This window comes from Agelaius tricolor, unplaced genomic scaffold (genome assembly GCF_023055355.1).
Source record: "Agelaius tricolor isolate 1412-34295 unplaced genomic scaffold, bAgeTri1.0.p SCAF_1, whole genome shotgun sequence".
NCBI classification, from domain to species: domain Eukaryota; kingdom Metazoa; phylum Chordata; class Aves; order Passeriformes; family Icteridae; genus Agelaius; species Agelaius tricolor.
The window spans coordinates 33,169,564-33,194,309 of record NW_027269261.1 but is presented as its reverse complement, the minus strand read 5'-3'; the positions used below and the strand labels follow the sequence as shown (position 1 = coordinate 33,194,309).

The window sequence follows — 24,746 nt, the reverse complement described above, 5'->3', positions numbered from 1 at the left end:
TGCTGGTTTTGCAGATAGGAATAACGTGCTAGTTTAGCAATAAGGCTAATAGGCAGATGAGATGACAGAGACACAAGTAGTGAGAAACAGAAATTAAACACAGCTCACAATGAGCAAAAATGCTGAGGAAATAGCTTAGTTACAAACTGGCTAACAAATGCAATTTTTACCTTACCTAGATTAAGATAAAATGGTATTACCATTGCCAATTATAGTGAAATCTTACATAAATTATGTTTGTGATTATCATTATATATTGAAGGGTTCCACAAGAAGACAGTGTTCTTCTGGTACTAAACCTATGCCAAAGTTTCATTTACAGGCTCTGTAAAATATTATTTGCTATTTATTTTCCAGTGCAGTCTTCTTTAAGGTTAACCATCACTCTGAATGTATTCTTTCTTCTTGCAGTATTTGTGCTTGAATATTCTTACAATTTTCATACATGTTACACTGTTGTATCTCAAGAATCTTCTACCTCGTGACTACATTGCATTGTACTTTTTATGTATTACTTATCTCACATTTTTTGAGAAATATTGAAAATTGGGGGGAAAAAAGTAAGTGGAATCTCTTCCAGAGGATGAGGCAGGCCTTAAATTCTCCTGGTTCCCCTGGACTTGAATGGGGTTGTCAAAGCATCCCCATTTCTCAAATCTGTATCTTCAGTGAGGAGTTGCACTGTTCATTTGCTGTTAAGTAAAGCCACTGTGGGACAATATAAATATCATCTATATTAAGCACCATAATTTCTTTTTCCATTTTGCCTTGTTTGTCAGTGGGAGCTGGGACAATCTGGTTCTGAGAGTACAGAACCAGAGCAGACAGATTGCAGAATTGCGTTAAAAGAGCTTTCTCCTCTAGTGGTTCTCTGCACTTCCTCATCTGAAGCAGCTCCATCATTTTCACAAGACTTAGTGCAAGAATTCTCACACTACATTCAGATCTACAAGAGGCCAGACAAGCCTGGTGAGGGGAGACTACTACTGCAACTATCCAAATTTTTGTTGGAGCAGGAAGAAAACAGTAGGAGACATAGATTCCCAGTATCCTGACCTACACATGAAAAGGAGAAAAGTCCTTACCCCACCTCTCAGCTCAGGCACTGTCCACTCCTTAAAGCAGCATGCCCATTTGCAAAAAGAATGTGAAGTCTTTTTCCCACTTCTTTGTCCCATTTATTAATCACACCATGCCAAGGCACCAGCACACCACTTTTCTATTACAAACGTGACGTAAGGAGACAAAAATTAGTGTAGAAAAAGACTGTGGAGAAGTGTAATTAATTTCTTTACCTTACCACTGTCTATCACTGGGAGAATGAGAGGACCACTAGGTCTTGTGATGTTTTATGTCATGAAGCCTGATTTACAAGCTTAAGCAATCAAGTAAGAAAAGATTCTCACCTATAACTCAGAAATCTCAAGGCTGAGAAAGACCTCATGAAGGACAGAATGTTGAAAGGTCTGGCTATAAGATAGCAATAACAGGGCCTAGATCAAAAAATGGCAGGCTTTCCCTCTGGGTATTTTTGGCATGTGATGTATAATTTTAACACCTGCTCAAGAACTGATTTTTACTACATAACCCTGCAACGTGTTTCCATGGCATGTCCAGAAGAGTGAGATGATTAAAATTTGGATATCTGACTGAGGTTTAGGACATTCTTTTTTATCTGTCAGTTTTTTCTCCATTTTCTAAAAATGTCCCTCCACCTTGGCACAGTGTCACAGTCCCCCTTTGGGTAAAAAAGAGTCAAAGACTCCTCATTTTAACCCATCAACATTGTTGCCTCATCAGCCTAAAGATTTGCTTCAGGGCAACCTACATGACTGTCTGTCTGCTGGAAACACTTCCATGACATTTCCAACATCTTGGAAAAGAGTTAAGGTTTCTCATTCAGCAAGGCAGAAGGGCCAAACTTGTGCAAGTTGAAGACAGAAAAAAATACAACAGACCTAAACATTTACCTTTTCAAGCAGTTCCTGTACTTCTGCCTCAGTTGGGAAGCAGCCCAGTGACCTGACAATGCAACCAATCTCCCTGGAAGAGAAGAGAAGAGAAGAGAAGAGAAGAGAAGAGAAGAGAAGAGAAGAGAAGAGAAGAGAAGAGAAGAGAAGAGAAGAGAAGAGAAGAGAAGAGAAGAGAAGAGAAGAGAAGAAGAGGAGAAAAGGAAAAAGAAGAAAGAAAGAAAGAAAGAAAGAAAGAAAGAAAGAAAGAAAGAAAGAAAGAAAGAAAGAAAGAAAGAAAGAAAGAAAGAAAGAAAACATCTTTGTTAATAAGTCTGCAACACAAGACTGTTGACAATACAGATACCAATTCAGAGCTTGCATATAGGAGTGTGCACACAAAAGCACACAAGAAAATCTATGTGGAATTTTAAGATGATGTCTCAATAAGCAATGTCTACTTTTTCAGATGTAAAATATTCTGAAGCTCCTTGAAATTGTTCTTGCAATTTCCCAAAAAAATTCTTTACTACTGTGTTGCACTGTACTGTGTGCAAGTTACTTTTACATTGCTGTTCTCTAACTGTAATGCTTATTTTCAGTAACGCCCATATAGATGTAATTAACAAATCACTTGGAAATCTACTGAAATGTGAAGTAACAAATAAAATACATACTTCCATTAAATGCTATAAAGATACAAATTCTAACTGCATTAAAGAACAATTACAAAAGGTGAGGCAGAAGGCAGCCCTGCTATGTCCACGCTGTGCTTTCAGAGAGTCAAACAGAGCAACAAAGTGGCTTATCACCACTCTGTTTATGCTGTAAATATATTCATAGCTTGCATTTACTGCTAAACCTGGTGCAGCTGTTCTGAGGCTCTAAATAAAATTCCATCAAACCAGCAATGCCTCAAAGATGAACAAAGTCTAGGATGAACAACATCACAGACTAGAAACAAATTATTGTAAGGCTGTAATAAAGCTTCAATTATAGTATGATTAAAAACAAAATAACAGAAGCATTAATATAGTTTATGATCTACAATTCAATTCAACAACACAGAAATTTAAGAACATTTGAATATCTATTCACAGTGCTGGTGGTTCCCATGATCCAAACCTCTGTGGTTCCTTCCTCTTGACCAGTGGTAAATTTTTCCAATTTGTGCAAAAATCAGATTGCCTAATAAAAATGGTAGATAAAAGGAGGAATGATCTTTGTAAAATCTTCTTACAACAGTAAGGCCCTGAATGCAGCACAACAAGCATATGCAAAATTATATGTATAAGTCTACGACCTCCTCAGACAGGTCCCAAAGAGTTCCCATTCTGACTGAAAAGATGTGAGAAGCACTACAACAGACAAAAGAGATAAAAAGGCTGGCTGCACAAAACTAGTTACAGAGCAAAACCCAGCTCCACACATCCATGTGTTCTGAAATGAAGCCATCTGCTCAAATGACCCTGCCCCTGTGGGTGTGAATGGCCAATGGCCTCAGGGAGGTCAGTCATTTAGACATAATCCTTGTCCATGCATCATACTTCTAGTATGTATAATATTGCATTTGTTGTTCTCACTCCTGCACTCCCTCATATTTTCCAGCTACTTGTAACTATTCCCTGCCTCCACCAGAGCCACATCCAACACAAATCCTGCCTCCTTGTTGTCCCACACTATTTCTGCTCTCACAGACTGCCAGGGATGGGAATGCTGCCATCATCCTCCTGCCTCACTTCACTCACACCCAGCAGAACTGTGATGTGACTGAGGTAAGTCAGACCCTAGAAGAGTCTGCAAAATCTGGCACTGCTGGATGCTCTATCTGGCACTCTGCCTGCATGCCAGCACAAGGATGTTGCTTGAAGTGCTTCTGGTAAAAAAAGTCAGGACCCATTTGATAATAACATGGAGTTAAAAGAACCTGATAGGAAACTATTTTGCTCCAAGTCCCTTCCTCTCAGTTCAGCAGCTGCATTTTCTGCTGTGTAGTTACTAGAATACAAAAATGATCGTTAAAATCAAGGTTATGATCATACAAGTTTTGTAACACAGATGCAATGAAAATTTTGGGTCATGGTTTTCACATTGCATATAACACTTTCAATAACAAGATTTGCAATATCAGAAAAGTCCTTGACTGAGGGACATGAAATATGCATGAAAAAACACCATCTTCCTCGTGCTTAATTTCTTACTAATTTGTACTAGGAGTCATGGAATACCAGTGTTGGCCTGTCAAACCAGTATCATTTTTCATTCTTCACGGATATCTGATATTTCAGGCATTAATACTGATACAGCTACAATTTTGGTTAAGAATTGTGCTGTGCTGCCACCTTCTGATACAAGATAATCAGCATTAATAATCCCATTTGTGATATTTGTGGAGGCAATATGAACCTGGAAATAATTAGACAATAAGTTTTTGTTCATTGTCTGTATCTGTACTACAAAAAAATTAATGCGAAATTGTGCATTTACTACACTAAATAGACTTTTGGATGTCCCCTGTCTGAATGAATACATTTTTAAAAGAGTCCACTTGTATCATTTCATTGTTGTAACATGCTCCCAAGCTGTATACCCATATATAATGGAGTGAGAAGTGGAGAGAGTTCTAGAGCTGTTTAGCCAAGAGTGCAGATGTAAATGCCAAACAAACAAGCAGTGAGTATGCCATGGTGCAGTGAGGGCTGGGGTGGAACTGGTGGGGCTCTGCCCTGGGCTGGGCAGCCAGGGCCCATCCTACTGCCCAGCCAGGAGCAGGGCACCAGGGGGCAGCGGGACAGCCCCAGCCCCGGGCATCAGGCTCCTCCCTGGGCACAGACCAAGAGATTTAAGAGATCACTCTCCCTACAGAGCCCTATGGACAAGGGAACAGCAACTCTACTGAGTGTGGAGACATATCCTGATATTCTCCCCATCGGGTACAGCTGAAAAACCATTACTTCTATGAAATACCTGCAATTTCTTAAATTTAGAGTCATTAGTAAGCATGCATTGCTACAAGCATCACATAAATATTTTGCACCTCCCTTTCATCTCTGTAATGTAGAAAAGCTGTTTGGAAGATTTAAATATGTTTTTTAATTTGTCTCATGCAGAATGTCTAATGACAACAATTTCACCAGTTCTCACAGTCCGTTGTAGCATTTCTACTTAATAACAGATTTATAATTAAAAAGATATTCTTTTGGAAATAGTAATTGTAAATATGAAAAACTACTCCAGTAAACTTTCATGACAACAGCTTATAACCTCAGAACCTGTTCCCTGAGACATAAACATGAGGTTTATGCATTTTATAGCAAAAGTTATACAAGTAAGAATGTTTATTTTAAAATTAAGTTCAAGTAGCACTGTCAAATATTCAAACTTTAAAAATACCAGAATTAAAAGCATCCAGGAATTTTTAGGCATCCATCCACCCGCTACAAACATACTTGTCCAAACAGGGCCAAAAGAACTGTTTCTATTACATTTTCTGGTAAAGCAGATGCCAGTTTAGGAGCTGTTTATCTCTATTGAGATTCTGTAATATATTTGTGAATACATTTACAAACCTGACATCCACAGTTTTATTGGATTCACGGTCAAACACCTCAAAAGCTTCTGTAATCTTTTTCTCAATTTCAGCTACTAGGCCATCTGCAAAAAGAAACATAAGAAAAAGAATGATTCACTGAGCTGTTACAACTAATATATTTCCAATTTGAAACTTATGACAGCAGAAACACCAAAACTGATAAAGAGCAGACAGGAAAGGTACTTTGAAAAAGCAGAAGTTATGAAAAATCTCCATTCTAAATGCAGGATCTGTCATTTATATTAGTAATATTGCCTTGCTATGGCTCTGTAGCAACATCAAGTCTGCTGGCAATGGTATGCCTCAGCTGTATGAACACACAGCTCAGGTGTGGATCCTGCCCAGAGTGTGCTACAGCTCACTCTGGACCACAAGCCTGAGCCCTTCCTGGCTGCCACTGGGCCAGTGGAAGGAGCAAAGCAAACATTGGCCCATGATTGCCCTGAGATGGGGCTGAGTCACTTCATCCAGGCTCCTGCATCCAGGAAAACATAAGTGCTCTCATGTCCACTCAGTTAGTCATAATGTATGAAAAGCTGAGAACCAGGGACAAAGAGATAAGATGTATAAGGTCTGTGCACAGTGAATATGGCTCATGGTAAATAATTCATAGCAAGAGTTTGGAAAGAAAGGACAATCTCAGCAAAGGAGAAGGAGTAATTTGCTGCATTTGCTTTTTATATCTCAATCTCAAAGAATGGGGAAAGCAGAACCACAAGTTATCACAGATATATGTCACATAAGCCAGAAATTGCATTCTTGGGGCAAGCTAAGAACCAGGAAATAAATTCTGAAGAAAAAATATAAGGAGGGGAATGGATCTATCTCAAAAGGAAATCTCCCTGGCAAGAAAGCCAGGGTAAAAAAAAATAGTAAACTGGTAGCCCATTTATTAGTTTGACTCCAAATGACAGAATATAAGAAGCAAAGTGACATGAAGTTGACTTCTTGGTCCCTGTGGCTAAACACGGCCCCAAACTCTGTTTTGCAAACCAGTTCCCAGGAGGCAGTATTTCTTAAGCTAGCCCCCAAGCCTCCACAGAGATTCCAGAGGGAAAATCTGAATGACAGCCAAATTGAGATTGGTATGAGGGACACTTGTTTTCTCATTTTCATACTTGTCTTCTGTATTTTCAATAGAATAAGTAAAACAAAGCTCTCCTCTAGTAGACAATACATTTCCTTCTTTAGCTGATGTGGTGTTAAGTGCTGTTGAGCAGCTTAGGCCAAAATTAAGTCACCAGATCTGTTTTCTTACAGGCATAATAAATTCAATACCTAGTTTTCTACAATCCCAATAGTTTGGGAACCCCTGGGACTGTATTGTGCATTAACTTTTTTCATTTGCTTTCTTGCCCTCATGACAGAGATGTCATTTTGCTGACAAAGAGTATCAGAACTGAACATAGCTGAATGATACATTGGCTTTGTGAACTCCCTCTCTTTATCTTGACTCATGAGCTTTTTCATTGTGTTTTTTCCTCCTGTGCAGTTGAGGAGGGCAGAGAGAGGCTGCATAGGGTGCCTGGCCAAAGCCAGCCCATCCCAGGCTACAAGCACTTCAATACAGTGGACTGACCCAGATATGAGGAACCTCTTCTGCAAGTAGGAGAGGTACATCCCCTCATAGAGCTACAGCTGCCTGCTGCTTTCCATCTGTAGTTGGTACTGAAGTCCTCAGAGGATTCCTCTCCCTGACTTTATGCCCCTGATGGAAGCATGGGCAGGTATGCGTGTGATGGATTGGAGACTGGAGCTCACTGAGGATGAGGAGCCCCATGCAGTCCCCAGGCACAGGACAAACTGTATTCTTTTCACAGCCTGACAATAATGCCTACCTCTTCTCTGCCTATGCGCCAGTAAAATCCACATTTAATTACTAAAAAAAAAAAAAAAACAACCCCATAGTTAAATCTAAGTGGACCTTGTGGAAAAGTCCCTAAAGACTCTCAAAGTACTAAATTCGATGGGGTTTTGTTTACTGGTTATTTCAAAGAGTCTTGCATCATGTCTCCCATGTAGACTCAGATTTAGTTCTTGACATCAGGCACTTCAATTGTACACTACAACTTGCAATAGAGAAACACTGAAGGAATATTTATAGCTATATATTCTTGGCATGATGTATGAGACTTCAATAGAAATAAAAATTAGCCAAGAGAAGGCAGGGAGAGATTTTAAGTGCGGGTACTCTGCAAACATCCAGCCTTTGCAAGCTCTTTTCCATGAGGACAGTACACTTTAATCTTACCTTCTGAAGAGGCCTGATAAAGAAAAGTCCTGAAATGAGATGAACCTGATTTAACCTAGGTACCAGATAATCTATATCTCTTCCAAGAACTGAGAGGAAGTTGTGATTAAGAGCCATATCCCTGGGAGAAAACATAAAATACTGTTGTCCTCTCAAAGACTCTCTGTGAGATGAGTAAATATGTAATAAGCTATTGGCTAAATTTGTTGTCTTCCCTCCAGGAATGAAAGCCAAAGATGTTCAACATAGTTCAGGCTGGCAAGGCTGTTTATCTGAAAAATTCTACAATTCACTCTAAACCTCTCTTTGTGAGGGAAAAGTACACGGATTCCAACTCCAGGATAAGAAATTGGTAAAGTTTTAAAATTATCTATTCAAGAGGGGCATCAAGAGATCAGACACATAGTTAATTCAGTGGATGTGGTGCTTTAATGTACTGAAATCGTTCTTTACAAGAAGACTCTCCACCGCGGGTAGATCAATGAAAGTTTCATGGACAATGTTCTCGCAGTTTTTCAGAACAGAAATACCTACATTCTGACAGAAGAAGATTTCACTCATTTATTCTACTAACTAAAAAACAATATACAGTGTCAAGGATGGAATTACCTCACTTTCTGTAATGGTTTAAATAAATAAACATTGAAATATAGCATGCCAAAAAGGATTCCAATAGCTACATCTATTTATTCCTTCAAAGAAATCCTGTAGGTATGATGTATTATTTCCATTTTTATGCTGTTAAAATGCTTGAGATACTTATCAATGTTGTCCCATCCTAATTTATTTTCCTACCACATATGCAATAAGAACAAAAAATGTCTTAAAATCTATTTCTCAGATACATTAACTGAAAATGTATTCACTATCAAGTTTTCTTTCCTATAACATCCTTTACTACTTTCCCATTTTGTTTAGTGTGAACTAGATAAACCTCTCGATACTGCCAGTTAAGTAAGACTGACAGAGAGCTGGGACTCCCAAGTTAATTCTGATGGTTCTTGCAGAATGAATTGTCCCTCTTCAGCTTGTCCAGACTATTCCCCAGCACACTGAGGCCCATTTGAAGCCAGCTCTTAAGCAGAATACCTGCTTCAGTTGTGACATTTCTTCTCCAAAAAACACATTTTTAGCCTTTGTAGGGAACAGAAACCATTTAGCTAGATGTGGCTCTGCCAGACTCTTGAGTAATGAGAATTTTAGAAAGGGATTTCTAGTTGATACAATTTGCTATATTCTACCATTCACTTAATGTATTAGCTTGCTTTCTTTCCTTCCTAGGGGTCAGTTGCTCTGATGGTTCAGAAAGCCTGCCCTTTCTTTCACTAAAGAGAAAAAATTTGTTATCATAAGAGGTATTCCTTATAAGATAAGAGCATTAAACAACCACTAAAATGCTGGGAGCAGCACCTGTCTGTTGCTCACAGGAAAAGATTTAGTCCCAATGCATCCTGATGAACTATTTACACTATGAAATACTTTTAAACTCTTTTTATGTTACTTAAAAGAGTAAAATTAAGGCTTGATTTGTAGAAGTACTGGTGGACTTGATTTTATTACTTCATGTTACTGCACACACCTGGAACATTAGTCTTTATAAACATTAATTTAGGTGTGTTTTAATAAATACACCTATTGTGTGTCAATTTTATATTTAAGCTCTCATATGTATGTGGATATCTTATGAATTATTAATTACTCCATCCTCTTTCCATAGTACTATGCTGTGGCTACAGGCAGGTGTGAGAAAATCCCTGAGGTCTCTGCCAACAGGAACCCTTTCTCATGTGGAACTTGTCAGTCTGAAGGGACAAGGGACACAACCAGGCAACCCCAACTCAGTGACAGAGTCATTTACATGTTGTTATTTCAGTGTTATTTAAAGCGCTGTTATCAACAGGTCTTTGGTAGATTTCCCCATCCAGTAACTAGGGCTTATCAGCTGAAAGTACAAAATCCTATCAGTGGCTTTATACTCCAGCACCATTCCTTCTCTTTTTCACTAGCCATTATTTCAACCAAAAAAGTAGACAGCAACCTTGGTCCTGTCAGCTGAACTGAGAATGAGATACAAAGATTGCCATGAAGAAAAAGGAACATTCTTAAGAAGGTAATGGAGAGGATGTGATTGTGCAGGCAGCCACATGAAAAACTGTGCACCTTTAAATCCACTGCAATCTGCTCTCAGCTTCTGTCAGCATTCTATTTCTGCTTACAGATACAACTTATTGTTTTTAACCACTCTCTCTACTCTACTCCAACACTTCTATAAGACTCCTATGACCACTCTTGGCATGCTTTTAGGATGAAGGAGACGAACTAAAAACCAAAACAGATTTGCCTTTGATGTTTGCAGACACTGTTTCACATGACCTCTCCCAGAATCCTTCCCAAAACCACAAACGGAAATAGGGGCATAAGTATTGGGGGGGGAGGGTTGGAGGGGGGGGGCGGGGGGGGGGGGGTGATGGTGGGAACAAAACCAAAAACAAACAAACAAACACATCCAAAACTAACAGTAGTTCTAATGAGAAGAAAGGTACCATGTATATTTTCTCAAATATAAAGAATAAAAACAGCAAGAGACTTAAGAGACTTCACAATGCAAACTCTGAGGAGGTTATCAATGAGCTCTTATGAGCTCTAATCAAGCTTTTAATGAAGTTCTAACTGGAGCATCACCTCAGTCAAGATATTCAAAAGCTGTCACAATACTCAACATCACCTATACAGGTGAATTCTCAAACACTCTCAAATAAGCTCATCAGTTTTATCAAGGCATTGTGTCTCCAGAATAAAAAGGGAAAGCCATCATGGTCTCATAACACGAACTCTTGTTGATAATACCATCATTCTGCCACAAACATTTGGGTTGAATTCATGGGAAGTCTGGGGAGCTTGGCTGACACAAAAATAACTCAGAAATCTTGCTCCACCCCAAAGAAGAAAACCTTACAGCATTTAACTAATGCTTTTTAAGGAAATCACTGAGGAGCAGGACCATGGAGAAAACCATCCTGAGGCCACTTGAATCTGACTTATTGGCAAGATCCTTCTGGTCCGTAAAGGAAAAGGCATGCATTAAGTTTTTTCCTACTGACCTCAATTCCTTCTCAGAGGAAGCTAAATGTACAGTCAGCCTAATATGCTGAACCAGCAATTGTATGCCATGCTCTAAAAATATCAAGGTAAGAGAAATATTGTCTTCTCTACTCTGTACCTGCAGTAGCATGTATGATATTAATAAATTAGTATCAGAAAAGAAAGGAACAATAGGATTAAGCTGCAAGCTTGCAGAATACACAATGTTGTTTCATTGTGTCTTGTGATACATAATTAAGTAATTAAGAAATGTTATCATTGAAGAGTCTTCATTCTAAAAAGACAAATCAAGAAGGTTTTGAGGAAAAACAAGAAGTTTATGGAGCTTGATTCCTCCAAAGAAGGGGTAAACCTGTTCCTGAACGGCAACCTAAAGAAAACAGATTGATGCAAAGTATTGATGGCACCAATGGGAAATGCGTCACCTGAATTCAGATGTTTGGATTATGTGAAGAGATAATATACACAGCTTTGTGAAATTTCATATATATCAGTCCCCAAGAATTGACCAAGCTGGTGTCTTCACTGCCTGTATCACCTTCTCCAGCTTGGCGATGCAGGCTTTGGCCTGCAGACTCAGGAGAGGGATAATGCTTTCTCTCCTACACAAGAAGCATCCCATGTTACCACAGATTATACTCAGGCAATCTGAATTTTAGTCTGTGTGAAAAAAAAAAAGCTTAACTGGTTTACACAGAGGTCACTTTCAAGCATTCCTAAAAATGCAAAGGAGCAGAAATGAAATCTCAAGAACAGCAAAAGCTTTTTCTTTCATGTTTTTCAGAATTGTTGAGAACTAGCCAGGTCATTGCTCCCCATTGCTAATGTTTGTCACAGCATACACCATGAGGTATCCAGATGAGAAGCAAAGCCCATCACCAGTGTGAATCAACAAAACCAAAATCCCACACCCATCATTGTGGATGCGAGCAACCTTGGACAGAGAGCGTCACCTCACGCTGCTGTCACACCTCTTCCCCTAATAGCAGTACAAGGGAGAGCTGAAGTTACCTGGTTGTTTCCACCATAGTAACTGCCTTATGGAAAACTAACAGAGAAAAAAATATTTAAAAATAGATACACAGAACAGAGCCTTCAGAGTGGAGCAATCAGAATGATCTTTGCACGGCCCTATGGCACCTGATGTGAACAACAATTAAAAAAAACCTTCAACAGCAAATAGACTTTTTAAAAAATCAAGTAAATAATATGATGTCTGATATTAAAATACAGACTGTCAGTTTGATGAAGGCTGTGGGAAAAGTTAACTGCAAAAGCTACTTCATATTCTGAGAGAAAAATATTAAACACAATTTTTTCTTTATTAAGATAATTTTTCCTTTACATAAGATAATTGTAACATGGGCAAAATAGTGATGTAAAAAGAAAGCACTATCTTGACTCCAGTTTTAGCTACAAAAATGAAATTATTTTATAGAATTCTGATAGCAATAAAAAAAATAAGATTTCAGATCTAGCACAATGGAAATATCTTTATGTCCTTAAGAAGTATACAAATTCATTAAAGCATTATAAAGCAACTGTGCATTTCAACCTTGACATTTAAAAATGTAATAATACATCAATTTGTAAAATATATCTAGTTTGTGCTAGTCTGTTGGCAGCACTACTGAAGTTACAAGTTGCTAGTCAGTAACTTTTTTACCTAATGAAACAAGATATTCCGTATATTACTCTGGGTTTTGACTGTTCAGTAGATGGCATTTTAAATGCCACTGCATTCTAATCTACCACAGATTCATATGTTTCAATACATGTGGGAACCAAAACGAATAAAATTAATGGGGCAATTAACAACTCATTCAACTGCTGAGAAACAAAGTGTAGAAACCATTGTTGCCTTGATAAGCAGTCAAGCTTCTAGTTGCTCAAAAAATTCTTAAACTACTTGACACTGTAACATAGAACAAAAGAGGACATGAAGAATGCCACATCAAGCAGGGAAATAAGCCACAGTCAGCATCTTCCATCACCTAGAATTTCCAAAGGTGTTTAAACTCATAGTTCACACTACCCCTAAACACAGTTAATACTAAAATGTCACTGATTTGAAAGGGAATAACCACCATTGACAAAGTTCTTGTCCCAGTTGTCTCTCCCCAAAGGTGCTGGAGTCGTGGACAATCCTGTCTACTGCTTTCCCTTCTGAATCAGACATGACTGTTCATCAGCAGGAAAAATATTTCTTTCCCTCATGGTACATGTTCCTGCTGGTTATCAAGCCCACTTTAATGATGTCACTTCTGGCTGCTCCTGCAAGATGCCATTATTTTCCCTGGTCTGTGCTGGGCAGACTGGGCCCATTGCAGTTCACAGAGATCATCTGCAGCCTCAGTCCTTGATCATTGACACCTGTCTGCCCAGAGTCATTATGATATAACACCTTCAACAGCTGCTCTATTAAACTTGACTCCCATGTCCTGACCAGGATCCTGTTTGTTTCCTCTGTCCTCAGTCTACATTTTTCAATTCTGTCTTTCTTGAAACCAGGGGATGCAGATGGCAAAGTATGTCAGCATGAAGCCCCAGTGGTACTACAACCACTGCCTGGGCTCTCTACAGGTAATGCATTTGCCCATGAGAATGGAAAAGGGCAAAATATGAGGGATACCCTTGCTAGCTCTGCAAATTCCTCAAGAGATGCTTACTCCAAAACAAAATTGTCTATATATTGGAGAGGACCAATAAACCATAATTTTCTGTATCTTTGGCTCTCTTCATGTGCCTGCCCTACAGGCAAGGCGAAGAAAATCCTTTCTTCCTGCTGCTCAAAGAGTTCCTGAGCACCTTGTTGGTGAGGGCAAGCTCAATCTACACAGTCCTGGGAACTACACTACAGGGAAAAATCATTCCCCTGGAGGCAGCTAGTCTGAGTGATGCATCACAGGTATATATCAATCCATGCACCTCATATACCCCAGGAAAAGCTCAGCAAAATATGTCCTGATGTTTTACTGTACACAATCTGTGTAGACATGCATAGATGGATAGATGGATAGATGGATAGATGGATAGATAGATGGATAGATGGATGGATAGATGGATGGATAGATGGATGGATAGATGGATGGATAGATGGATAAATGATAGATAGATAGATAGATAGATAGATAGATGATGGATAGATAGATAGATGGATAGATAGATGGATAGATGGATGGATAGATGGATAGATAGATAGATAGATAGATAGATGGATAGATAGATAGATAGATGGATAGATAGATAGATAGATGATAGATAGATAGATAGATAGATAGATAGATGATGGATAGATAGATGGATGGATAGATGGATGGATAGATGGATGGATAGATAGATAGATGGATAGATAGATGGATAGATAGATAGATAGATAGATAGATAGATAGATAGATAGATAGATAGATATCACTTCTGCATATATATCTATAGATACTGAACCATCATTCTTCATAAGCATCAGCAGAAAAGCCTGCAATCCTGGGACATGATCAAGGAATACTACCTGCCTATACTATGATGGAGTTCAGTCTTCTCAAACCTGAAGTACTGAGGTTTGATGAGTGAGTGATTTATTTTCTTTTCTTTTCTTTTCTTTTTTTTTTTTTTTTTTTTGCGGGGTAGGTGTTCTTTGTCAAGGGTATTTTGGTTTGGTTTGGTTTGGTTTGGTTTGGTTTGGTTTGGTTTGGTTTTGGTTTTGGTTTTGTTTGTTTGGTAGGATGATATGGAAGGCGTCCCTACTTGCACTTCACAGAATGAATTTGTGATTTGATCCACATCTGCCAGAGAGGAGAAATGGAGGTGCAGCGGCTGGCTCATTGGTATGACCATGCATCCAGGATGCTGCATGCACCATGTTCCAGGTCAAAGCAATTAAGATGAGACAGACTCTGGTGGGGATTCCTGAGCTGCCACAAGCCCAGGCAGTGGCCCATAGCAGCACCTAGAGATGGGCTAGCCCTGGTCTTGAAAGTGTGTAGGCTGGGGCCAGAACTTGGCTACAGCTCCAGATTCTCCTGCTGGTTAAGTGTTCTGGACTTACCAGCATGTCCAGGGAAAAAAAATCAAAAAAGTTGGCCTATTGGCAGTTAAAATTGCAAGACATTCTGACACATTTTCTAATGAGTAATTTTTAAGCCATTCTAGAGTATTCCTTTTACATCTACAAGGAAAATATTCCAGTGGAGGTCATCATCCACTACCTTGCTAGTGACAGTGGGAAGAAACCTTCCCACCAGAAAATGCAATGCAAGTTGTATTCCCACACAGGCAGCTGCAGAGGAAGGTTTTCTGCTCTCTGTTTTGATCAGCCCGGATGGCACTGTGCAGGGAGATTATTGTGATTACCTCCTTTAAGCAGCAAGAAGTGCACAAGCAAATACCCAGCCCTTCTCCAGCTCCAATTTATTGCAATTTACTGTTGCTCTGCTCCTGCTCCATGGTGCTGCAGACCTGAGGTCCTCCTGCCATGCTCCATGGTCCCTTACTAGGGGTACCACAGCTCGTGCCCAGTGGCAAACACCTTGCTGTGTCACTTCATAGCTCAGTCTTGCACCTTTCCCTGTAGCTACAGCTTAAAGACTTTTATCACCATGAGTACAAAATCTTTCTGAGCTCTGAAATACTCAACAGTGAGAGCTAATGCTCTGACCTGATCTTCTTAAGCACCTTATTCCTTGTGTCCTTACCCACTGTCACCTCACCCCTGTTGTAAATAGTGCAGGGTCATGCTGTGAACTGTAACATACATCTTATTGTCTATACCCTCTGGAGAATACATAACACTGGGAAATAGAAGGAATGCATGTAGTGGCTACGCTCTGTGTAAGCTCAAACCTCAAATAAAAATTAGGGATAATCTCTTAAGAGTTTGAATGAATCTGGAGTCATCATTACTTACAGCAGAAGCCCTTGGCAGTTGTCCTGAGCATCTTTCATAATACAGCAGCACCTACCCTTGCCCTGGGGATTTCTCTCTTCCCAGATTTCACACAAGCCTGCTTGTCCACGCTTTCTGCATTTGTTGTTGCAGAGACCTTGCAGAAAAGCCAGTTTCTTCTTTTTTCACCCTAGTATTTGGTCAAATGTTGAAATAGATTCTTTTTTCCTCAAGTCCATTTAGCCTTTTTGCACTTTTTGGAAGGAAGTTTGATGACATGGGCCTCAAGACCTTGGAATGGGAAAGTTACAGTGGTTTTACAGGACAGAAAAAGCTACTGACTCATGGATTACAGAGACACATATTTTCATTTGATAAGCTGTCAAACATTTTATGCCAGAAGTAGCTGTAACATTTTAAAAGCAACAATAGAGGCATAGCATGAAATGTTCCACTGCAGCTCTCAGGACCTGGCCCTGCCTGTCTTCTCTTCCCAAGCAGTCAGACATAGCCACACTACTTGTTTAACAGGCCTCACAACTGTTGCAGATGATTACTTTGGAAGCAGTATGCAATAAGGACTCTTAAGAAGAATCATGTATCCAAATTGGACCTAATTGGTCTCAATTATGACCTGAATTTCAGCCAGCAAAGCACAGCCTCATTTTGCAGCTAGTCAACTAGCAGCTAAGTCTGACTTCACAAAACCTGGGGTCATTTACACAGGTCCAGCTCTAACTGCAACCTCTCCTGCTACCTGGCATCCACAGACAAGTTGCCAAACAGTTGCTATTGCATGCAGCCAACACTGAGGGCAGTGAAACAACATGCTTTGTCACACTAACTTGCAGAATGATGGGGGAAATCCTTTTAATACAAAAGATCTTCTCTTGAAGAGATGTGAAGCAGATGATGTGATGTGATGACTGGAGAATCATCCAAAGAAAGCAAGGAAGTCCATTCTATACAGAGATCTGGATTGCTTTCTGCACACCTGTGATTCATAGGTAATATGCAATGATTATCTTATACTTCATGATGTTGTCCTTCCTACAGTGAAGTGAAAGAAATGTCAGTGCTCAACATTAGTTAGCCTGCAAAGAATAACAGTGATACTTTTTTTAAGTCAATACCAGCTGCATGCAGTGTCCCTTTTCACAAGGCAGAGATAAATTCAGCATAAATCTCCATTAGAAATGTCTCACACATCCCTGAAATCACAACTCTGGCAGTTGCACCAGCCAGCACTCTTGTGGCAGCTCAGAGCTGGCAAAAACAGTAATCTCATTGCAATTTTTTCTATATCCCTCATCTCAGGCACACCTGGGATATAATGAAAGAGCTATGTCTAGCCCATACTTACATCCTCTTTTATCCCCAACAGCAACCTACCCTGTGAGGATATATAGCTCTCCTGGTGATGCTGAGTCTTGCTGTATCTCCAGCTGCAGCTGAAAAAGAGCAGCTTCCATAGGCTGTGACACTGGCAGAGCACAGGTCTGCTGCTGTGCTGTGCAGTCACAGAAGGCATCTGTCATCTGTCTCCATTTCTCCTGCACTCTCCACAGTGCTGGCCCCGCAAGCAGATGGCAGAGCTGCAAAGGACAGCTCTGACACCCGCATACGCACCAGACCAAGTTCCACCAAAATGTGGCAATGCACATGCTGCTGTGGGACCCACCAAAGCAGCTCACTCTGCCAAGGATGTCCCTGTGGGACAGTCCCAACAGGGAACCATGTCACTTGTCACTGACAATGCACGCTTGATTGCATGTGTGGCAGCAGCAAATATCTCGTAAATTGAATATTCCTCCTGAACTGCCTCTGCACACAATCAGTGGTCCAGAACCAGGCACCAGAATCAACTGGATCTGAGAAGTAATTTTAAACATTAGACATTCTGAAGTTTAACTGCAGTACCACAGTACTGCTCTAGAACAGAGCAGTATGTAAATGTTCTTCTTTTGAATCTGCAACATAATGGTAGAATGAGGGGTTGAAGTATGACTTAATACAGGCTGTTATTATGTAATATATCAGAAACCCTTCAATTTGGTGTCTTAAATGGGTTTAAAAAAATTGTTTCTAGACTGGTTGCAATTCTATCTGCAGTACTCTGTCTTTGCCCAAGCAAAGGAAGACTGTTAGGGTGAAACAAAATGGCAAGGAATTACAGGGGTTTGCTGCTGCAGCTGCTTGGCTTTAAAGGCACTGCCTTGAAAGTATCGCTTACAGTGCTAAATCACTTCCTTTACATACCATGAATGAATACAAACCTCCAATTTTCTTTCTGTTTACCTAAGAGTAATATTCTGAATTTGAACAGCATTTCAGCTGACAACTGACATATACATTTAACATCAATAGGGAATAAGACACTTCTGGCATTCATCATTTCAGGCAGGCTAAGCTAAAGGAAAAAGTTAACAAACTTGGAAAAGAAGTACACAAGCTGTTCAAAAATGAACTTCAGAATTCATTTCTAATTTTCCTGACCATCCAGAACCAGAACCTCCTGTGAGCTTACACCAGTGACACAATAATCCTTACCATTTTTAAGATGGTACTTGGAGAGCTTTTGAAGGTTATGACTCTGTACAGCCCTAGGCTGGATTCAAGAAAATCCCTTCCAATGTCACATTCATAAGGCTGTCACATCCTACCCACACCCTGAACAGCATTGAACAGCAACACTGAACAGCAAAGACAATACATTTCCAAAAAGTTGGGAGTCTGTATTTTCTTAAAGTTGGGCATTGACAATTTAAGGCCATTTATAAAATACTGCTGGGACCCATCAGGTAGCACATAGTCCTGAGGTTGGTGTGGGACCTCCAGCCCCTCCCTGTGCCAAGAGCTTTTACCAACACCCCTGTCTGCATGGCCACCTCCCAGCTGGGGGCTAAACACTGGCTCTGACAACAGGCTCATGTCACATTTCTGTTATCCAAAAAAACATTTTCCTTCCACAATCTTTTGCCCAACACATTTTATTGCCAATAGCAACAAAGCAGTATCTGTTCACACAAAATACAGGTACTGCTAAGCTGAAAAAAGCCTCCCAACCCCTCAGATCTCAGAGTAATTAGTATGTAGACATGGAAATTCTTAATAACATGTTAACTATTGTTGGAAAGATAATTTGTGGGAGTTCTCAAGTTCAATGGTTGGCATTGTTGAAAAGACAAAAAAGTTTAAAGCCTTTCTTTGCACACCATCCAATTTTTTATGCACTAAATCAGCTAGAAGTAGAACCAAACTAAAAAATTTCTGCCATTTTATGCACCATGGAAACAAGAAACCTGTCAATCTGCAATTACCTATTCTACATCCATTTGAGATCAATTTCTGCTGTGGGAGTACAGCCAACAGGTTCAGATCTACAACCTGTGTTTGTCATGGGAGATTGACATAGTTTATTTTTTGTTTCATTCTCAAATAAGTACAAATATTAAAACATAAATCAGATTGATGTCAGGGTGCATGTCAAGGTGCATTACAGTCTAATAAAGACTATAAACCTTTCTTCTCATATAATTTCTTACAGCAATGTCAACAAGAAGATATAAAAATATTCAAAGCATTCATCTATAAATTCCACTGTGATAAAACTGCACACTGATTTCCTAAGTAATCTCATATATTCAGATTTTCTTCTAAAGCTGAAATACTTCTTGCTTGAGCCCTATGAAAGATACTTATTTTTAACAGCTCATACTAATTTTGTATTTTTTCCTTATAAATTAAACACTGCCACTTTTTAAACTAGAGATAATTTGTCTGATGGACTACTTTAGCCTGAAGGTTTATTGTGTTTAATTCAGAGCTTTTGTACCTTTGAAATGCTGCTGCTCATTTGTGAAACTCTCAAAAATACATTTTAAAATCCTTGGTATAAGAAGTTCTTAAAAGAGCTCACATGCTTCAGCATCATGTGCATCATCCCTTTCAGTGGGATTCCCCTAAGTCGTGCACAGCTTAAGTGCTTTTCTGTGTTGGGTTTGAAACTTTCATGTTAATTAAGAGTGCTTCAAGCAGAATTAATGGTTATGACTGCCTACAGTGCTCACAGCAGCTACAAGGCTCTCTCAGCTTTGACTCAAAGCATTTAAACAGAATGAGCAGTGATAGCACATTTTCAGTATCTCTAGCAATACAAAAGGCAGGCAAAGCCAGGTGAGGTGATGTGGACAGGAAGGTTTAGATCCTCCTTCCAGGCACGAGGAGATTCAGCAGGCAGGTGATACAGGCGTAACTCTGCTTCTTTGAAAGAGGGGAGTAGTTAAATGTGTAACTAGCTCTCCCCGAATGTTACCTCCTGTATCTCTGATTTCACCAGTATGCCAGGCAGCAAACTGAGCCAGGCGAAGAGCAGACATGTATGTATGACTGAACACACTGTTACTGTATTCACATACTAAAATAGGAGTGAAAACTCTTTTCCAAGATCCACATGACAGTGTGTCTTCATCCGGGGCACAAAGAGGTTTTGTGAGGCCTGATTACAAATTGCTAGGACAACTACTAATCATTTACCAGAGAAAACCATCCTTGCAGAACTGTTACTCTCCATAGGTCTTCACAGCAGAACCAAGCAACTTTCTGGGGACACCTCTTATCCACAACCAGGTATTTGGTTCCATACAGGTGTAAGTGGATGAAGTAGCAGCTCATCTACTATTCAATATACTTCCCTTTGGATTAAAATTCATGACTTATTAATGGCATTTTAAGTATGCACTATCTGGCACAAAGAATATGGTCTTTGAAAAACTCTAATACTGATCAATTACATAACATTTCCATAATGATACAGGAACACTGAAGCGTTTTCTCCTTTATGTACTTTCATGTGATTTCTTAAATCCCAGATGGAGAATAATTTGTCTTCAGTCTAGTTGTACTTGAGGCACTACCAGTCTGACATTTTGCTTTCAGGTTCTAGCAACATCAGTACTGAGATCAGAAGTATTAAAACTTAGAAAATCTGACATGTTATGTCAAATTACAAAGACAGTATCTGAGAGCAAATGGAAGAACAGACAGACTGAAATAAGTAGCAGAAAAGGGGAAAGAAACCAAATTATAGGAGGGAAGATAGAGACAAATGTACAAAAGTGAAAGATTAAACAAATATTCTAGAGTGATCAGATGGGTGTGAAGAAAAAACATTAAACATTGTTGAAAGTACAAACGTAGGGATATAAATTCAGACATGAAACATGTAGCTACATACAGTATGGGCATGGTCCCATTAACACTTATGCACATACAAGATTCTATTTGCAACATTTGCATAAGCTGGAGGGTAATACTCATGTGAGTAACATGTACAAGAGGTAGCAGGATTTGGCCTCCCACTGTTTTTCTTTGTGTACATCATGTATCTCTGTAAAACATTTAAGCAGGCATTTCAACTTCGAAGAAGACTGAACTTGGAAATAATAGGACCTAAGGGAAACCTTTCCAGGAAAGCTGGTGGAATTACAGTTCTGCAAAGCACCAAGAGGAATACCCTAAGGACTAATTATTTGACAATACAACTAATGGTATTACTTTGAAGCATAATAAAGTTAAACCTGCAGCTTGCATAGATGTGGAGTACTTGCTGGAGAGAAGCACAATGGATGTGTGAATCCAGAATCAGGGAATCCTAATTAACCCTCTAACTGCTATCAGCAGGAAGGCTAATAGGAACTCTGAAGTGGTGTAAGTGACTTAATCCTAAGGGATTGCCTCTGTTAATGAGACACTGAGTGTTAGCTGTCCTCAGCCATGTTTACAGTAATGAGGCACCTTTATAAGGCAATAAACAACTGGTTTGCCTAATAGCAGGTTGGGATTCTCCTGAGTGACAGAAGCTACTGTCCCAGTGACATGAGTTATTGAGCTCATCCTACAGATAAGAAACTAAAGTCCAGCATGTCACTTCCCATGATCCACTGGTCAGGCCAGAGATGGAGTTTATGGGTCAAGGTCGTTTAGGATGACACTACAATTCTCCTCTAGAAGATGACATCTAAAACTCTACTGGGAATAGGGTTTTATAGGATGTTAAAAAACATGAAGCATAAAAAAACCCCAAGAGGGTCTGTCTTTAGTAATACAATCAAAAATCCATGACCTTCCATCTCCAAAAGTTTCTGGCTGTGGCTTGACAAAACAGCACAAAATCTCAATATTATCCATATGGGTACCCAAAATATATGGAACCAGGCTTCCCAACACTACTTCCCTCATCTCAGATGGTTTGGCAGACTTCTAGGCTATTATCCTATCATTTTTATCCACCTCTGCTACTGTGCCTCAGCTTCACTTGCACCACTAGAAAAATGCAAAAGATAGGCTTCCACAAGACTAAACAAAAATTAAAACAAATTAAAAAAAAAACACTTTAAGAGCAGTCCTCAAGGAAGCTACATGTCTTACTGTTTAATTTCTTCAAGATATCTATGTTGCAAAGCATAGCTAGAAGTACTTCTACAAAAATCCAATTAGTCATTTACCACCATCCACAGCAACCACTTAGACAAGACTTTTCTGCAGCATACATTGTTTCTGAAAAAATATTAAATAATCCATTGATTACATTATTTCAATTACAATGTCAGACTTCATAAACTATTGCAACACACACAAGTTTAGTTACAGAAAGGATGGATTTCAGAAGTCACAATATTGTAGGCTTTACAGAAAATATGTTTTCCTTGAAATGATACTGAGATATCCTTGAAGAAGGAATTACCTCTAGCCTATAAAATAGAATTTCTGGCAACACTCCATAAAGCAGAACACAGTGGCCTCTAAAAATAAGCCATGGTGCTATCAGAAGCACAGATTACTTTATTTCTGGCAGAGAGAGCCCAATGCATCCAGAAACGACTGTGAGAGGCCACAATCAGCCAGCAAGGGGTGCCCTGGCAGCCACCCCATGCCATGACAGGGGGGTCAGCCTTATCACCATCCAGCCTGGGCATACCCTGTGTGGAGGCAGCACCACCGTAAGGCTGCTGGTGGCACCCCCTGTGGCAAGGAGTGCTGCAGAGCAGCCCCTGCCCTGAGGCAGAGCCAGCAGTGTGGCCGCCGTGAAGGGGATGGGCAGTCAGTGGGTGTATTTCTGTTTGTGTAAATATGCACGTGTGTATATTTCATATACACACACCGATATACACACATCCATGCACAATGTGCACGAACAGCTTTGTGCACGTACATATCTAATATCACAGAATGAGCTGAGCAGGAAGGGATGACAAGGATCACTGAGTCCAACTCCTGGCCCTGCACAGGATCACACCAAGGGCCTGAGAGCACTGTCCCAACACTTCTTGAGCTCTGCCAGGCTGGTGCTGTGACCCCTTCCCTGGGGAGCTGTTCCAGTGCCCAACCACCCTCTGGGTATAGAACCTTCTCCTGATACACAACCTAAACCTGCCCTGGCACAGCTTCAGGCCTTTCCCTCGGGGCTTGTCACTGGGCACTAGAGGAAAGATATCAGTGTCTTCCCCTCGGGAGGATGTCAAAGACTGCAATACACACACACACACACACACACACACACGCACACACACAAACGCACGTGTGTGTGTGTGCGTGTGTGTGTGTGTGTGTGTGTGTATATGTATGTATGTATGTATGTATGTATGTATGTATGTATGTATGTATGTATGTATGCACTTCAGTATGTATAAATGTGTGTCTGTGTCCCCCGGTGCGTGCCCGTGTGCCTCTGCCCCGGCCAAGGCTGCCCGCGCCGCCGCCGCCCCTCCCGTCGCCCGAGGCCTGCGGCGGGCGGGCCTCACTCGGTGGCGCCCGGCCCCTGGCCCGTCCACACGCCGCGCCAGAGCGAGGGGAGCCCCGGCCCCGGCCTTACCCTCGCCCTTCTCCTCGCTCTCCGCCATGGCCGCAGCGCCGCGCTGTCGCCATGGCGACGCGGGCCTGCTCGGGCCCTATCCTCACAGCGCCGGGGGTCGGGCGTCGCTCCCCGCCGGGCTCGGGGTGTCCGAGCCCCTGGTACGGCCCCGCTGCACCCCTCCGCCCTTCCAGGCAGCCATCGAGTGAACCCCTTCAACCTGCCTCTGCAAAGGACTCAGTGTCTCTTAAAAATGCAGCTTTCCCCAGCAATTGCGGAGATTTACATGTGTCTGAGCTTTAGAAAGTGAAAGAACATTTTATTCTAAATGCCATCACGCCAAAACAGCTAAAATATTCTGTCTTAGTGATATTAAATAAAACTGTGCAGTTTAAATTTAGCTGTAAGTTTTAGCAGACAGGCTTGCGATGCCTGGGTCTTCTGACTCTAAAACAACTGTGAAAGTAGAAAAAAAATACAAATATTAATATTCTGGCAAGATGCAACCATATATTCCTAGAAAATAAATATTTATGAAATTCCTAGAGCTAAAACCTTGTCCTCACTACAGCAGGTGCTTGTTTGTCAGATGTTCAGTTTTGCAAAGCCTGCGTGGATGACTCCTCACACACTCAATTCCACCTCTCAAACAAACAGTTAATGATGTTCTCAGTATTCATGGAAGCCTGAAATTAAAAAAAAAACGTGGAGCACAAACAGAGCTTCTTTGATTTAAAAAAAATATCCCTTTTTTAGAACATTTTAACATTTGCTATTTGTCTTTCAGCCACTTATTTTTGCTTTTTTTATTGAACATGGCTCAGAGTAAAGAGGTTATAATAGATACCCAAGAGAATACATCTTTATTCTATTGGGAAAACAGCTGATTATGCTCTCTAACAAAGCTGATCCCTCTGAAAGGTTATCTACTGACTTGAGCAGTTTATTAAAGTAACTAAATATTTCAAACTACATGTTTGACTACAGGAGTACAGATTTGTTTCCTTTCAAATTGCTAACAGAAATTTTGGTGAGAATAGCATGGCAGATGAATTTAGAGGATGCAGCAGCAGATGAAAAAACCTTTATCTTTCAGTCTTACAGGGGTCGTATTTCTG

The 24,746-nt window shown here is 40.2% G+C and overlaps 1 protein-coding gene across 5 annotated transcripts in view; it reads right to left on the bottom strand.

The window, feature by feature from the left end:
• The window catches only part of EFCAB2 (EF-hand calcium binding domain 2), a 40,610-nt gene extending 16,766 nt beyond the window's left edge, over nucleotides 1–23,844 (bottom strand). For 2 of the 5 annotated variants that reach the window (XM_071429156.1, XM_071429137.1), the window contains exons 1-3: nucleotides 23,650–23,835; nucleotides 5,519–5,603; nucleotides 1,971–2,043 (exon numbers count right to left, since the gene is read on the bottom strand). In XM_071429156.1, coding sequence (XP_071285257.1) covers nucleotides 1,971–2,043; nucleotides 5,519–5,603; nucleotides 23,650–23,677 — 186 coding nt within the window. In that variant the 5' untranslated portion in view covers nucleotides 23,678–23,835. Of the gene's footprint in view, nucleotides 1–1,970; nucleotides 2,044–5,518; nucleotides 5,604–23,649 lie in introns of all 5 variants that reach the window. The other 3 variants (XM_071429147.1, XM_071429127.1, XM_071429119.1) reach the window with 3 other exon arrangements.
• Between the last annotated feature and the right edge of the window lie 902 nt (nucleotides 23,845–24,746).